Raw genomic sequence first — 18,111 nt, forward strand, 5'->3', positions numbered from 1 at the left:
GACTTTCTCCTTCTTGAAAGACTCTTCCTTCGACTTTGTTTGTTTTTCCTCCTTCTCAGTTCCCTTTGAGTGTCCATCTTCTTTTGCCCACTCCTTGAACTGCCAGTGTTTGAGTCTGATACTTAGCTCTTTACTTAAAAAAATGTTTTACGTTACATGAAGTTTATATACACATGAGTACATGTAACATATAAACGTGTGTGTTAGGAAGCATAATGGCAAAAGGAGTTTGTGTGGCCCCACCATTCAGTTTGAGAGCTTGAGATTGACCAGTATCTTTACTCTTTGCACACTCCCTGTGCTGAATAACCCACCCCAGTATGTTCATCCTAATCCCCCAAACCTGGGGACTTTGTAGATATGATTAAGCTGAGTCTCTCTTTTTAAAAAAAAATATATTTTTATTGCTTTTAGGGAGGAAGGGAGAAGGGGAGAGAGATAGAAACTTCAGTGATGATTGAGCCCGCAACCTGGTCATGTGCCCTTGACCAGAATCGAACTCGGGACCCTTCAGTCTGCAAGCCGATGCTCTATCCATTGAGCCAAATCAGCTAGGGCAAGCTGAATCTCTTGAGAGAGGTTATCCTGGATTATCCCATGGGCTCACGTAATCACAGTGGTTCCTCTGAGCCACACGTGGGAGGAGTCAGAGGAGAGGGAAATGCCAGCATGGAAGCAGAGACCCAGAGCGGTGCCCTGTGCTGTGCTCAGGAATGCCAGCAGCCTGGCACAGCTGGCAAAGACGAGGAGCAGGTTCTCCTGGAGCTGCAGCAGGACCAGCCCGGCTGACACGTTGATGGGAGCCCTGGAGACTGGCTGGCTTTGCAGGACCTCCGGGACTCTAAGAGACTAAATCGAGTTGTGTCAGCCCACCAACTCGGGGTGATTTGCTGCAGCAGCAACAGGAAGCTAAAGTGCCCTCTCTGTCTCTCATCATCGACCGTGACTTGAGCTGCCCCCTATTGCCACTGCCACCAACAAGTGTGAGTTCATGTGCATTGAACTCACTGCCCACTCAAGGAAGTCAGCACATATACTGGCAACTCAAAGAGTAGAAAATATTTTAAAAAACATTTAGAAATCCAGGTTAATTCTCTCATTATTCTACCTACTGATTATTTAGCACTCAACCAAAGAAACAGCAATGTGTTCCAGTGCTAGAGGATTGGATTATTAGGAGATAGGATGTGGGTCTCCACTGGGGGGTAGTGGGGCTTTCTAAGGGTTTACAAAGATAATTTTTCTATTTGCAGTTTTTGCCTAATGCTCTTCATGTAAGATGTGACTCTATATCCTTTTATTGAATCTTACACCCTTAGAACCAACCAGGACATCTCCTCAGGATTTCCCACAGGCGTGTCCATCACAGCTTATCTGACGCAATTTGATGATCATCTCCACCGCCACCAGTCATCCCGGCCAGGAACCCCTGGAGCATTCTCGTCTCCTCTCTCTCAGGCCTTCTGTCAGTTAGCCGTCCAGTCCTAGTACTCGTCTTCCTGACGCTCATTCCGCTTCCATCCTTACTGCAACCGCAGTCATCTGCTCCCTAACTGGTCTCCACGCCGTCATCTTCATTTCCTCTCCTAAGCCTGCGGGGTGCAGGCCTCACTGCTCAGTGCATAGTGCCTCATGCCTCCTGCTCTCGTCCTCCAAGCATTCCTCCTCGCACCGGCTCCCTGTGTGTCTTAGTGGTCCTCAACTACTTGCGATCCTGGCGTGCTCGCTCTTACAGTTGAGGTTCTGAGTCGACAGTTTCTTCTGCTTTCCCTTTGTTTGCCCGCCCCTCCCCCCTCCACACCCTTTGCTGTTGAAGTTCAGTCAGCCTTCGGTGGCGCCTTACACATCGCTTTCTCGAAGGAGCACTATTTGAGGTCACAGCTGCGGTGGTGGTCTTGGAGCCCCCAGCTTGCCTCTGCCAGGACTCAGGCTTCGTGGTGATTGCTGCTCCCTTCTCTGGCTTTCCCACTGGACTTAAGTTCTTTGAGAGCAGGAGCTGTTTCCCCTTCACCTTTGTGTTTACAGCATAACACATTGATTAGCATGCAGCTGACCGCAGTAAACATCTGTGCACGCATTTGATCATGAAATAATACAGAAATTTAAAAAATATTTTATAGCCATCTTCTAAGCAGGATAGCATTTGAGATATTGGTTTTAAATGTAGCTGTTGTGCACAGTGGTGTTACAGATCACTGAAAAGTGATGACCTTTACAGTTTTATTGATGCGCCCGCTTCTTCCTTATCCTATATAATAAATAGGTAATATGCAAATTAACCATCATGCCGTCACAAGATGGCTGTGCCCTCAGCGGAGGCGGGGTTCCCATAACAAGCAATCAGCAGGGACCTGAGGTTGCATGGAGCCGGGCCAGGGTGGGGGACCTGAGGCCGCACCCCTTGCCCCAGCGTGCGCCAGGGGACCTGAGGCTGCACCCCCACCCAGTGGGGCTTGACGGGACCTAAGGCTGCACCCGCTGCCCAGCGGGGCTTGACAGGGGACCTGAGGCTGTGCCCCCCCCACCCGGTGGGGCTTGACGGGGGACCTGAGGCTGTGCCCCCCACCCGGCGGGGCTTGACGGGGGTCCTGAGGCTGTGCCCCCCCACCCGGCGGGGCTTGATGGGGGTCCTGAGGCTGTGCCCCCCCACCCGGCGGGGCTTGATGGGGGACCTGAGGCTGTGCCCCCCACCCGGCGGGGCTTGACGGGGGACCTGAGGCTGTGCCCCCCGCCTGGCGGGGCTTGACGGGGGTGGGGCCAGCCGGGTCTGGATCTTGCCCAATGGTGGTGGGTCCAGCCGGGTCTGGGTCTCATGTGATTTTGAGGCGCGCATGGGTGGGCGGGGACTTGACTCTGGGTCCTGCAGCGCGCCCCAGACTCTGACAGGAGGAAGATTTTCACATACATTTTACTAATTTTCTTTCATCTCTGACACTTCTATTATAGAGAAAGGGCAAATAGCAATATTAAAATATTTCCTCTAATTAATTCCCTTTTAAGGTGCACGAATTTCGTGCACCGGGCCACTAGTGTTGAGTAATAGTGTTGGTGACTTTATCTTAAGGCAATGTTTATTAAAATGTGTAAGTGGGATTCTGTCAGAAAGCTTTTTGTGTGATCTGGGATTTTACTAGGATTTAATGTTTTCCATCAAAATAATAATGGGAAAGATGGAAAGGTATTGCAAATTTAAATAATTACCAGTAGTAAAGTAATTTTTTTTCTGTACTAGATAGCTGTGTAGCTATTATACTACAGATATTGGAATGGCAGAGTGCTTGATATACAGAATAAACTCTGACTTTTGAGATTGAGGATTAACATTCTGCTGTTATAGTCCAATTAAACATGAAATGATTTTACTTAATTAGTTAAATTTGTTCCATTTTATTTATGTATATTAGAGATAAAAGTAAATACAAAACGGAATCTATTAAGATTTAAGGCATTTGGAATATTGTAGATATTGTTAAATTTTACCATTTTGTTTAATTTACTGGGAGGGAGTTGGGAAGAGGCAAAATAAGCATTAGTGGGAAAATAAGCTTTTTAAAATAAATAAATGAATAAAGAATTCATGACTTTTCAACCAAAACCTAAATTACTGGTTTTGTGGTGTTATACCTAATTTAAAAATGAGCTATGAACATGTTTGTCAAGACTCTACCACACATAATAGGCACTAAATGTGTGACTTAATATGCAAATGTTTTTTTAATTCCCTTCTCAGTCCTGTAATATTGGATGCCCAATGGAAACAAAGTAACTGGGCAGCACAGGCGACATTAGGGAAGTTTCCCCTGACAGTCCTGCCACATCCCTCCACCCCTCCGTCCCCCACTGCACAGTAGCTCCTCCTTGCATAGCAAAGCACCTGCTATGCATCTTTATCATAGAAATTACCACCAGCATTCACCGCAGTGACAGTGGAATTATTGCTTGTATGTTTGCTTTCCCCCAGTAAAATCTTCAAAGCCAGCTCCTGGGTGTAGCATTATGCAGAAGACGTAGTAGATGTCTTAATAGATGTTTGATGAATTGGGACTAGGAATTAGAATCTTGGTATACATTCTCAATATATATGATCAGCTGAGTTCACCGGGGCTCTTTGAACATAGGTACACTATTTTTTAGTCAATAAGTATTAACTCTTCCAGGTCTTGCAAACTTCTCTTCAAAGAAGAGATTATTGACTGGATTATTCATCAGCATAGCCAAAATACCTTAAGAAGAAAGAAAACATCTTCTTTAGGTACAGCATAGTAATTATATTAATAATTCTGTATTGCATATTGCTAAGAGAGCAGATCTTAAAAATTCTCATCACAAGAAAAAAATTGGAATTGTATGGTGACAGGTGGTGACTAGACTTCTTGTGGTGCTCTTTTCACAATAGTTGCAAGTATAGCATCGTTATCTTATACACTTGAAATTAATATACTGTTATATATCAATTATACTTTAATTTCTAAAAAATCTTTAGGTGAATATATTTTTAAAAGGTGAAATGTTTTGGAAAGTCAATGGAAAAAGTACTGGTTTCATGTCTCGTTGTCTTTTATTAGTTTTGTGATTGAAATCAAATTGCATATATAATTCTGACAATTCTTACTGAAAAGTTGTAAAATTAGGTGTTTAGTTAGTGGGAGCTTTAATTACTCTGTTCAGGTCTAGTAGTCAACAGTTTTATGACTGTATTTGGATAAATCTTGTGTTTTTCTTAAACGGTATGAAGGGCTGTAAAACTTTTAATTAATAAGCAGGCTCCTTTCCTCATTAAGCTAACTACTGGAAGGGTAGTTTGTGTGTCTTTGCATTTATGTGGCCTTTTGTGCACTTGTCTGTATATATTTTCTTTTGTTACATTTATGAGGTTTTAAAGTCTAGATTGCATTTTATACTTATTTTTAAAGTTCTTTTTGAATTTTATTTGTTTAAATCCTATTTAAACAATTTTTAAAAGATTATTTAAATAAATTAATAGGTCTCCAGTTTATACACATGAATTATTTTTTAAAAACACTGTATTTCAAAGGGACACTGCTTTGCTAACTAGATTTATTACAAAATCTTTCCTTGATTTATGTCTTATTTAAAAAAAAATTGCTCTAAAGTAGGTCATAGGTAACAAACATCTACTGTAGCTATTTAGGGAAATGAATTATTGTTTGGTTATTTTTAATCTGAATTTTTTTTTTTGTAGTTGAATCCATATCTTAGAATTGGGATCAATTTCTGGGTTAAACTAATAAATACTTAAAACATCTAAGTGGAATCTAATTGTTAGTTTAACAACATTACTTTCTCAAAAATAATAATAATGCTTGGTAATCATTTTACCTGGAGTATATCAGGAACAGTGCTAGTAGCTCATCATTTATATCTCATTTAATCTCAGTAGCTTCATGAGGTGATACCTTGGCAAACTATAAAGGTAGGTGATCAATTTTGATGAGAGGCCTGGTCTGTGGTCAGGTCAGTGAGCAGGGGCGTCCATGACCAGGCGGCTCCCAGGCCCTGTGAGGGGAAACGTTTCATTCATGGGAAACAGCAGCAGGAGGCAGATGCAGGACTGGCCAGGCCAGGCCACACTGTCTTGCTTGCAGTGGGAGATCGCAGGCCCAGTGGAGCTCAGCCCTGGAGTGCTGCTCTGGAAGGCCAGCAGCTGAGCTTGCTCAAGTGTAACCTCGTGCAGGGTGCCCTGCAGTTTGTCAGATTCCGCTCATTCTGTCGAGGAAAATCATTCCGTCTTGATTTATGCCAATAAGCCCTTTTGATTCGGATTTTGATGGAGATATTTGAAATTCATGTCCGTAAGTCGCCTCTTCTGGAGAGGTAGCTAACCGCCCCAAGGGTGTGGATGAAATGACTTGTACACATTAGATTTTCTTTCTTACTTCAACAGCCAGACTAGCTGACATTTATTGAGCCTTGACCAAGTGCCAAGTACTTGCTAAAGGTTTATATACGTTGTCTCATTAAATCCATAGTAACTATATGCAGTGAGTAAAAATACGGTCAGTGTTACTTTTCAGTGTAATATTTTGAATAAAGAATACAACATAGAGTCTCATGTATGTAAATTATATGCACAGATCTTCCTCTCATCTTTGACCCATCTGCTCATTCACCACTGCTCTCCCCACCCCGCAAGAAATCACTGTTACACTTGGAGTTTGTCTATGTATGTTCAAGCAAATACATTCTTATGCTTTTCCATTTTCTACAAATGAAACATATTAATCATCATATTTTCAGTTTGCTTTTAATTTTACAATGTCTTATTAAAATCTTTACAACTGGAAAAAAGTACAATGAATTTGTAAACCCACCACCACCTAGACTTGACATTGTTAATATTTTGTTGGTTTTTGCTTTTATGCATTATATGTGTAATAGAGAAGCAAAGTGTAAGTATCTGAGTATATATGCATATATATGAGCAAATTGCACATATAAATATGTTCTTTTTTACCTAAGCTATTTGAAAGCAAATGATAAATATGGTACTTGCTCCCTAAATCCTTTCCTTTTTTGAGATCAGTTACTCTCAGCCAATGCGGGTTTTAAGGAGAGCAGTGGCATGCTTGGCTGTAATCACTTGGCATGTGGAAGAGAGGCCATTCAGGTGACCGTTACCGTGGTCCAGGGAAGAGGGATTGAGAGAAGCAGAGCGAGCTGGGGGGCTGGGGGGTTGGGGGGGGGTTGGGGGTTGGGAGCACTTTGTGGTTAATTGGACAGAACAAGGAAAGGTGGCTGTTCACCTTTTTTAGAGAAAATCTGGAAAAGAAGTGGGTATGAGTTCATGTTTTGTAGGGTTCCCTTTCCTCTCTTGCCACTAAACGAACTGGTCCTGCATGTTACTGGAAAGAAAGAGATGAACACTCCATGCCAGTTACTTAACCTGCTATTTAACTCCACCAGTCATTCTGGGAGGGATTATTATCCTCCTTTTTGCAGACGAGGAAATTGAAGTGCAGTGTTGTGAAGTAATTTGTTCAAGATCACATTGCTCCTAAGTGGCAGATCCGGAATTTTAACATAGGTTGACTGACTCTGCAGTTACTGTGACCATTTTTCCAAATTGTTTCATGAAGTTTAAAAAAAAAAATCTATGTATGTTGGTGATTTTTTTTTCTTCTAAATATATTTTTTAATCATGTAATCGTGTCAGCCTTTAAAAAACAGTATGCCCCTGAGTGCCAGGTTTATTTGCCCATGGACAGATACTCTTTTTTAAGTTGAAGAACAAATACCTATCAGCTAGCTTCCTCTTTGATGTAACATTGCTAGATGGTGAATGCTGGTCTGTCCAACTCTCATGTTCTATAAATTCAGCATTGTTTTTGTGATAAAATTTATTGTTTATTTCATTTTAAATATATTTATGATATAAACATGATTCCAGTGGTTTTTATGGCAGTTAGAAGTTTTAAAGCAAAAGATTCTAAACTGAAGCAAATAAGCAACAAGTTGGGGTAATTCAAAGTGAAGATGAATGAAGATAAAATGCATAGTCTTTAAAAAAAATTAGGGAAGCTGTCCAAGATGAAGCAGTAGTATTAAGCTGATATGAAGCAAATTACCTAATGGATTTTGACACATTCTAACCTTTGAAGGCATAAGAAAGTAAATTATGTTGCTCTTAAAGACCAAAAATGTAGCTTTTTAATAGTGACATCTTGATTCACTTGAAAGTAGTAAACTCTCAATCTCTAATACTCCCAACCTCACATAGTCAATGTGAAACAGACATTGTACAACAAGCTCTCATATGGCGTTCCCTAGGAAAAAGTACATGGATACAGAATTGCATAACAAGCTTTATCAGTCAGGATACAAACCCCAAAATCCTGTGGCTTAAAATAACAAAAATTCACTTCTTGTTCATGCTGCATGTCCCTTGCTGGGAGCGCCACCACTCCATTTGCCTCTCTGAGGCCCAGGCTAAGCACTGTTGGTTACTGGGACAGGAAAAACAGTAGGTGATTGTGCCGTGACTTCTAACACTCTGCTAGTGCCACACGCCCACAGCAGGCTGGAGAGCGAGCAGTGGAGGAATCTCACGTGTGCGCGGCGGGCGAGCTGGAAGGTTGGTGCACAGCCCTCTGTCTCCCACACCTTTTGGGCGCACAGAGCCTGAGGCAGTGGAACCATTTGTAACAAGAGGCTGAGGACCTCTGAGGTGATCCCACGTGGTTACGTTACAGATGCTGGTTCCGAAAGGGGGACTGAGAGAGAACTTGCTTATTTGACCAGGGAGTAGACTGGTTCGCCTGGGCTTGCTTTTCCTTTGGTTTTGAACATTACATTTTTATAATATATTAACGGTTTGTTCTTTGTGCTTATTTGTAACATAAATAAATCTATTAGTGAAAATTCAAAATTCTCAACTAAAACGTGTTAAATAATGGTGCAAATGCAAAAATCTTATAATTGCTATTAAAATAGATAATAAAGTATCACCTATTTTGTATTACATACACATGCACTAGAAGTTCTTAAAAAGGATGATTTGGGGAAATATGCTACATGAGTACAAATAATCATATTGAAGTTTAACACCTTCAATTTGGTCTTCTAAAAGTTCATGAAGAGTGATATACATACACACACAGAATACTTCTACATACATACATGAATAGGCTTTCTCTCAGCAAAGTTATAAATCTTTTTCATCTTTGACAAACTTTTGTGTGTTCCTCTTTATTGGTGGTGTATACCAGGGCTTAACAGTTTCTTCACAAGGCATATTGTTTTTAATTTTATTTGTAAGGTAGACATAATAAAAACTTTACCATTTTAATCATTTTGAAGTGTAGTTCAGTACAGTAACATTAAGTATGTTCATATTATTGTGCAACCATTACCACCATATATTTTCAGCACTTTTTTTCATCTTCCAAAATTGAACCTCTGTATCTGTTAAATAATAGATGTCTGTTATCTTGTCCACCCAGCATTCTACTTTCTGTCTCCATGAACTTGACCAGTCTAGGTACTTCATATGTGCGTGTGTAGAATTGCTGTGTGTGTGTGCTGTAATTTTTATTTTTATTTGGACTTTTCTAACACATGCATTAATGCCATAAATTTCTAAATGCTACATTTGCTGTATCTCACACATTTTTTAAAAGTTGTGTTTTTATTTTCATTTAGTTCAAAATATTTTTAAATTTCTCTTGAGGCTTCTTCTTTGACTCATAAGTTATTGAGAAGTGTGTTTTTTAATCTCCAAGTAATTGGGAATCTTCCAGTTTCTGTTAACTGATTTCTAGCTTATTTCCACTGTTGACTGGGAGCATGCATTGTTTGATTTCTATTCTTTTAATTTGTTAAGATGCATTTTATAGCCCAGAATGTGGCCTCTCTTGGTAAGTGTTCCATGTGAGCTTGAGAAGAATATGTATTCTGCTGTTGTTGGATGAGGTATTCCATAAATGTCAATTAAATCCGGTTAATTGATGGGCTGTTCGGTTCAGCTATGTCCTCACTGATGTTCTGCCTGCTGGCTCTGTCAGTTGCTGTTAGAAGAGTGTGCAGTCTCCAGGTCCAGTGATGGATTTGTTTGTTTCTCCTTGCACAGACTTCTTTCAGTTTTTGACTCACATACTTTAACATTCTCTTGTTTGGCTTGTGTACCTCAAGGATTGTTCGTGTCTTCTTGGAAAATTGACCCTTCATCTTGATGTAACGCTGCTCTTTATTCCTAGTAATTTTTTTGTTGGTTTGAAGTTCTCTTTGAGAATGACATAACTACTGCAGTAAGATTTAATTACTGTTAGCATGGTCCCTCTCTATTTCTCTCTCTCTACTTTTAATCTATCTGTCTTTCTATTTAAAATGGGATTCTTTTAGGCAACATATAGTTGGGTCCTGATTTTCTTTTTTAATCCACTTTGACACATTCTCTTTCAGTTAGTTTATTTAGACCATTGTCATTTAAAGTGATCATTGATATAATTGGTATTAATATCTGCCATGTTTATATATATGCTGTTCTCCCTTTTTTGGGTAATGTCTGTCTTGGTTTCTAAGAGTTCTTTATATACTCTAGATATTAGTCTTTTATCTGCTACGCGTGTTATACTTATTACCTCTTATATTTCCTTATTTAGTTATAGTGCCTTTTGTTGTCCAGAAGTTATTTTTCTTTTGCATTTTGTGGGTATTATTTCTTATTAAGAAAAATCTTCATCCTAAAACTTATAAAGAATTCTTATATTTTATTCCAGTAATTTACATACACAACACATTGTGTTTGTGCATCTGTCAATCCATGTAGAAGTCTTTGGTATCTGATGTAAATATTTTTTGAGGTTCAAACATTTTTCTTCCATGAAAGAATAGCCATTTGTCTCAGTATTATTTCTTGAATAGTCTAGCCTTTCACCACTGATTTGAAACTGTAATTTTATTATATACTAATGTACAGATCTATAGAATCTGACCTATCCTATTTATTTGATTTGTATTCTGACCTGTACTACTTATTTGACCTGTGTATCTGTGCCTATGATAATAACATATTTTAATTACTGTATCATATTAGCTGGCAAGGCAAATCTTACCTTATAGTTGTTCACACTTTCTTGGTTATTTTTGTGAATTTTTTCTTCCCTATGACAATCATTTTATAAAAATTCTGTTGGAATTTTTGTTATTATAATTAATTTGTAGATTAATAATTGACATCTTTGTGGTAAATTTGCTTCCAATTATTTAGAAGACATGCCAAAGAACAAGCAACTCAGTTCCTTCAAGGCATTCCAAACCAGGATAGCTCAGTAATTTAGCCGTTAGTAAGTGTGAACTTGTCATATGCTTGCTGTGTTTTGTAATATAGTTACTGTCATCACCAGGACACTTAGATTCCTCATTCCCTTTATGTTCACCTTATTTCTTTTTATTTTGATAACCTAGTGCTATAAACTTGGATGTGTTTTTCTCTCCTTTACTTGACATTTTCCATCATGTCCTCCAGTTTCTGTGTTACCACCCTCGGAAACCTTGCCCACATTCTCCTTCTTATTACTCCTCAATATCATTTCAAAGTCTGGTATGTGAGCATAATTACCCTTATCCTCTTGCACAAATTTTTCCTTCGTTTGTTGGATGACTCTCAAAGGATTGGTTTACGTTTTGGCTTGGGTTGTGTCCAGAGGCACAGTTGCTGTTAGGTCCTGCTGCAAGTCCACCTGGCTCGGAAGAATGGGGAAAGGACATCTCTGAGCAGGAGGGTTTTGCTTTTCATTGACTTGACCAGTTGGACATTGAAAATGATTAAGTACTGTGCGTAAAGATGAGAGATTATTGTGATAAATGAATTAGAATCAAAGAACTTATTTGTGAATAGATTATAAAATATCTTCAATTATTTCCATTGAACTTAAGTAATTGTAGGATCTCTTTCTTTCCCTTTACTTCACATTATGTCCAGAACATTAAAATAGATTTTTGATCCCTCATCTTTATTTTTCCATTAACAGGTACTTCTTTCTTGCTTCTCTCTACTGAGTACAATATGTTGAAGACAATTTAAATTTTCTCTGTTGTTTTAAGATATTAAAAAGCTTCAAGATCAATTTGAAGATGCTTGACCCAGGAATCAAAAAATTTTTTATTGATTTTAGAGAGAGAGAAGAAGGGAGAGGGAAAGAGAAACATTGATGAGAGAGAAACATCGATTGGCTGCCTCCTGCATGCCCCTTACCAGGGATGGAGCCTGCAACCTGGGCATGTGCCCTGACTGGGAATCAAACCTTGGACCTTTTGGTGCATGGATCAGTGCTCAACCAACTGAGCCACGCTGGCCAGGGCAATATTAACATTTTTAAGCTTTTGCACTCGGATGTCGAGTGTGACTCGACATGGTTAGCATCGGTAGCAGCTCTTTTTATACTCTTTGAATGTATCAATAATTTGAAATATAAAAAAATCCAGATAAATAAGTTTGTATGAAAAGAAACTCCAGTTTTTTATTCTACTGCCACGCTTTGTAAAATCTGGGGTATTTAAAAAATTAAATCCCGAGTAGAAAAAAGGAATCAAGAAAAAAGCAAGCGAGTGCAAAGGGTTAAAAAATTTTTATTTATTGATTTTAGGGAGAGAGGAAGAGTGGTAGGGAAAGAAAGAAAGGAAGGAAGGAAGGAAGGAAGGAAGGAAGGAAGGAAGAAAGAAAGAAAGAAAGAAAGAAAGAAAGAAAGAAAGAAAGAGATTTGTTGTTCTATTATTTAAAAAAATATTTGTGTGTTTTTTTAAATAATTTTTATTTATTTTTAATTTTTTATTGGTTGATTAATTTTAGAGAAAGAGAGAAAGGGAGAAAGAGAGAAACATCAATTTGTTGTTCCACTTATTTATGCATTCATTGGTTGATTCTTGCATGTGCCCTGACCAGAGATCAAACCCACAATCTTGCCCTATCAGGATGATGCTCTAACTGAGCTACCCGGTCAGGGCCCTATGTATCAACATATTTTAAGCCTGAGATAATTATTGTGACATAGAGACTATGTATATATTATATCTTATTATTTCAGTTAGAACTTTTAGTAATATTTTCTTACGGTTTAGTATGGAACTGAACACTTGCTGATTTAATGTGAATTTGGGTTCATTCATCTACCTAATAAAAGAGTAACATGCTAATTGACTGTACCTTCGTGACACCCACCAGCCAATCAGGAGTGAGTATGCAAATCAACCCAACAAAGGTGGCGGGTTAATTTGCATACACAGGCACTGAGCAGCTGGGGATGAGGCGGGCCGCTTGCTTCGTCGCCACAGCGATGACACAGGCGTTCCGCACCACCCCAGCTGCTCCAGGCCTCTGGGCAGAAAGGCGGCTCTGGGTCGGAGGCAAAAGGTGGCTCTGGCCAGAGCGAAGGCACTGCCGGCAGCCAGGGGAAGGAAGGCCCATTCTTGCATGAATCTTCATGCATCGGGCTTCTAGTTTTTCAATAAATTGACAACAAACATAATTGGCTTTAATGAAAAGGCTGAGGGTTAATTGATTTCTTAATTTCTTAGGATTAAGAATTTTACTTGTCTAGAAGTCCAGCCAATCATTTCTGGTCCTTTGAAGTTACTGGTTCAGTTTTAATGTTTATAAAGCCATATTCAAATATTTATAGGGATGTTTTTGCTACCTATCATTAGACACAAACTACCCCAATACTCACCTGCTTAAAACAACAGCAACCATTTGTTTTGCTCACAAATTGGCAACCTGGGCAGGGTTTGGCAGGGAAGCTTATCTCTGCCCCATGTGGTGTCCCTGGACGGCATAGCTTGGGCAGTGAGCCACCAGTTCACTCGCAGCTGGCCAGGGGGCTGTGCTGTTTATTCCTCCGCAGTAGGTCTCTCTGTGGCCAGTGGGTATCCTCCTGATACCGTGGCTGGTTCACGCGGATGCATATCCCAGGAAACAGCGTTCTAAGAGATAGGAAGTGGAAACTGCTAGTTTTTTTAAGGCCTGAGCCTAGAATCACGCACCGGCTCACTTTTGTATTATATGGATTGAGCAGTCACAGAGGTCAGATTTTAGGAACAGGGACATAGAACTCTAGCTCTTCTTGATAGGAGGGAGGAGTGTAAACAATTTTGGCCATGCTTTCAAACTGCTATCATGATAGGGGAATATTGCTATTCTTAATTGATAAGGTTAATTTGCTTCAAAGGGAGAAGAGTGTTGAAACTTGGAGACAGTGATATTATTTCTATTCAGATGTTATTTTCCAGTACAAATGTGTTTTTTCACCATTAAGACTTCTTAAAGTATTAAAAACAGTATTTGCAAGATGTATGTGAGGAAAACTAGAAAACTCTGATGAAAGAATAAGAAAAGACTAATGAATGTGTATGGATAGAAAGACACAATATTCTTAAGCTGTCAGTTCTTTTAGCTTGATCTATAGACTCAGGAGCAACCATTGTCAGAACCTCAGCAAGTACTCTGTAGATATTAAGAAACTTATTCTAAGTTTATATAGAAAGTCAAATGATACCAAATATGGCATGTAATAGTGAAGAAGAAGAACAAAGTCAGAGGAATGGCACTAACTTCAGTATTCAGTGCAGAGCCACGGTAGTCAGGACAGTGTGGGATGAGTGAAGGAACACAGGTCAGTGGGCAGAATTGGTAGCCCAGAAATAGACTCTTAACTATAGTCAACTGATGTTTGGGAAAGGAGCAAAGGCAGTCCAGGGGAGGAGAGACCCTACGTGGACCTGGGACTTCGCCACATGCCGAAATGAATCTACACGCTGGCCTCGCGCCTCCACAAAACTGAACTCAAAATGGATCCTAGGCCTACATGTAAGAAACAAAACTACCAAACCTCTGGAAGATAACATAGGAGAAAATATAGGTGACTGATTTGCTGCTGAGTTTTTAGCTACAACACCAATTGCACGATCCATGAAAGAAAAAATTAGGTGAGTTGGACTTCATTGAAACTATAAACTTCTCCTCAGTGAAAGGCACTTTAAGAAAGTGCAAAGACCTGCAGAGAGAATGTTTGCCCAACATATATCTGATAAAGTTACCTATTCACAGTATACAAAGAACTCTTAAAATTCAACAATAAGAAAACTAATGACTTAATTAAAAAATAGGCAGAAGGTCTGAACAAACATCTCACCCAAGAAGATATGTGGATGGCAAATAAGCATATGAAAAGGTACCTCAACATATGTCATCAGGGAACTAGAAATTAAAACAACACTGAGATGCCACTACACACCTATTAAAATAGGTAAAATCCCAAACAGTGACAGCACCAAACACTGGCAAGAATGAAGTGACCTGTAAGTCTTTTTTTTTAATATATATACATTTATTTATATATATATATTTTTTTAGAGATAGAGGAAGGGTGAGGGATAGAGAGGTAGAAACATCGAAGAGAGAGAAACAACGATTGGCTGCCTTCTGCACGTCCCATACCGGGTATCAAACCCACAATCTGGGCATGTGCCCTAACTGGGAATCCAGCCGGTGACCTCTTGGTTCATGGGCCACCGGCCGGGCCCGACCAGTAAGTCTTATTCATGCTGGTGAGAATGCAAAACTACTTTTGAAGACAGTTTGTCAGTTTCTTACAAAGCTAAAGTCTTTTTTTTCTTCCTTTTTATTGCATTTATTGGGGTGACACTGGTTAACAAAATTATGCAGGTTTCAGGTGCACAGCTCCACAACACATCATCTGTACACTGCATTGTTGTTCACCATCCAAGTTAAGTCTCCTCCATCACCATTTATTCCCCCATACTCTCCTCCACCTTCCCCCACCCCCCCTCCCCCAGCAGTCACCATTCTGTTATCAATGTCCATGAGTTTTCTCTCTTTTTTTCTTTTTTGCTCAATCCCTGCACCCCCCAACCTCCCCCCCAACAGCTGTCAGCCTGCTCTCTATCTCTGAGTCTGTCTCTGTTTTGCTTGTTAGTTCATTTTGTTCATTAGAACATACAGTCCAGTAATTGTGTTCTTAGGGATTTGCCCAAATGAGTTACAAAAACCTGTGCCTGCGTGCCTTTAGCAGAAACAACCCAATGTCCATCAGCAGATGACTGGATAAACAAATGTGGTGTATATGTTTTTTCAAGTTTTAACTCCTTAGATTTTTGAAGAAAAACATTATGAGTTTAGAAATTATTATGTAGCATTTCCATAGGGGATTATTAAACTAGAATTATACTCAATTCCATTTATTAGAATCAAACTCATCACCAGATGAAACTTTAGAGCAACCGGTTCTCATTTTACAAATTTACAAAGAGTGAAACTGAGATGCAGAGAGGTTAAGTGATTTGCTCCTAGACGCAACTAGTAAATAATAAAACCAGAGTTAGAAATAAGATCTCTAGATATCCATATCATTTTCTTACAGGAAACTTGACAGAAAAAGTAAATATAATAAATGGCTTGTACACTGTAATAATGATAATTGATCATAACAATCATAGCCCTGGAGGGGTTTATAAGAGACCTGGCAATGTGAACAGGCCAGCTAACAAAACAAATGAGTGGACAGAGAGGTAAACTACTGAGGCAAATAAAATTTCTGAGTTTCTAAAAAATGGGAACTAAATAGCAAAGTGAAATTACCATTTGTTTACTAATGACTGCAGATTAGTCATCCCTACATGTACACTTAACTTTCTAGTGTTACGATACATTGCCCAGTAAAATCTGATTACTAACATTTTGGCAATGTTTGCTTTTGGCTATTGTGAATAATGCTGCAATGAAATTGGTGCACAAATATCTGTTTGAGTGCTGCTTTCAATTCTTTTGGGTATATACTCAGAAGTGGAATTGCTGGATATTATGGTAATCCTGTTTAATTTTTTAAAGAACTGCCATACTGTTTTCCATGGCAACTGCATGATTTTATGTCCCCACCAGTAACATAACAAAGCTTTCAGTTTCTCCGTATCCCACCAACACTTTTCTTTTATAACCACCCTAATATGTGAAGTAGTATCTCACTGTGGTTTTGATTTGCATTTCCCTAGTGCTTAGTACTGTTGATCATGTCTTCCTGAGTTTATTGGCTATTTGTAGGTTTTTGGATAAATGTCAATTCAAGTATTCTTCCCATTTTTAATTGGGTGCTTTGCTTTTTGTTGTTGTTTGATTCTCTGTTTTGAAACCTAAGAATTATCCCTACTTACTGATTTGTAGAAGCTCTTGTACCTATTTTGGATATTGAGCCTATACTTTCTTATTTTGAAAATATTTTCTTCTTGTTATGTTTTATTCTTCATTTACAGTACCTATGGTTTAAAAGTTTTTATTTAGTAGCTTCTGTCATTTTTTTCCTTTATACTTTCTGGGTTTGTATCTTGCTTAATAATGTTTTTATACTCTAAATTATTAAAAATATTGCCTTTACTCCTACCATTTAATTGATGAGACTTTTTACAGGCTAATCAGCAAGTAGATATTTGCTATATAATTCACATTTAATTTGACTTTAACCATAGGTTATATTTTGTAGATATGACAGATTCAGTGCTGTGTTCATAATGAACTCTGGATCCTTGCTGCTACCTTTAACTATCTACAATTGGAGGAAAATGTTTTCCCACATCTGAGATTTGATTTTTTTTAAATAATTGCTGTCTCCGTGTTTAGGGATTAGTGACCTAAATGACCGCCCCCCTGTCATACATAAATTTATATATGTGTGCACATATTGTGTGTGCTTTTTACTTAGGCAGTTTTTCCTGAAATAAATTATGTGAATATATTTATTCAAATAATAAAAATCCTTATATGTGCTCTCTTTGCAATCTAGCCTATCTTAAAAGTTTTTTTTTCTTATAAAAAGTTTTAATTGTGATATTTAATTCTTTCTGCTAGGATTACTTTATTTAACATCTTTCATCTTTTATTTATTGTGTTACCTTATAAATATAGTCTGATAAAATATGAGAATATTTTGTCTCTGTCTTTATTTATAATAGCTGTCTGTTTATAGAAAATGATATAATAGCTTTATTTTATGATTGGTTGGACATTAATTTAAAATTATGAAAAATATCTATAAAGTACATATACTTTTTAAAAAAATGTATTTTTATTGATTTCAGAGAGGAAAGGAGAAGGAGAGAGAGAGAAACATCAATGATAAGAGAGAACCATTGATTGGCTGCCTTCTGAATGCCCCACACTGGGGATCAAGCCCGCAACCCAGGCATGTGCCCTGACCAGGAATCAAACTGTGACCTCCTGGTTCATAGATCGACACTCAACTAATGGGGGAGGAAAAGGATGTTGGTGACCTCTTCTCTTTCTATTCCTTCTCTTTTATAAGACAGTATTGTTCAAGCAGCTTGCCTCTGTAATATTTGTCTGCCTCCCTTGTCCCAGTGCATGGATCATTTTTTAATTTAAAATCTTGCACTGCAGGTCATTGAGCACTTCCACATGGAGGTTGGCACAGGACCAGACTCGAGACGCGCAACTCATAACAGTTGATGAAAAATTGGTAAGAATTTTTTATACACACTGCTAGGATTCTGCCTTCAGGGTTATTATTGTACAGTAGATTTTAAGAGGGGTGTTTTGTGGAAAGTGATGTGAATTTGTCTAGATTGTAT

At 38.7% G+C, this 18,111-nt stretch overlaps 1 protein-coding gene across 1 annotated transcript in view; it reads left to right on the top strand.

Annotated features, from left to right (window-relative positions):
* Positions 1-18,111, top strand: part of NDUFS4 (NADH:ubiquinone oxidoreductase subunit S4) — a 68,226-nt gene that overhangs the window by 13,612 nt on the left and 36,503 nt on the right. The window contains exon 2 of the mRNA XM_079791642.1: positions 17,921-17,999. Coding sequence (XP_079647768.1) covers positions 17,921-17,999 — 79 coding nt within the window. The remainder of the gene's footprint in view (positions 1-17,920; positions 18,000-18,111) is intronic.

The sequence above is a fragment of the Cnephaeus nilssonii genome (assembly GCF_951640355.1).
Source record: "Cnephaeus nilssonii genome assembly, chromosome: 2".
NCBI classification, from domain to species: domain Eukaryota; kingdom Metazoa; phylum Chordata; class Mammalia; order Chiroptera; family Vespertilionidae; genus Cnephaeus; species Cnephaeus nilssonii.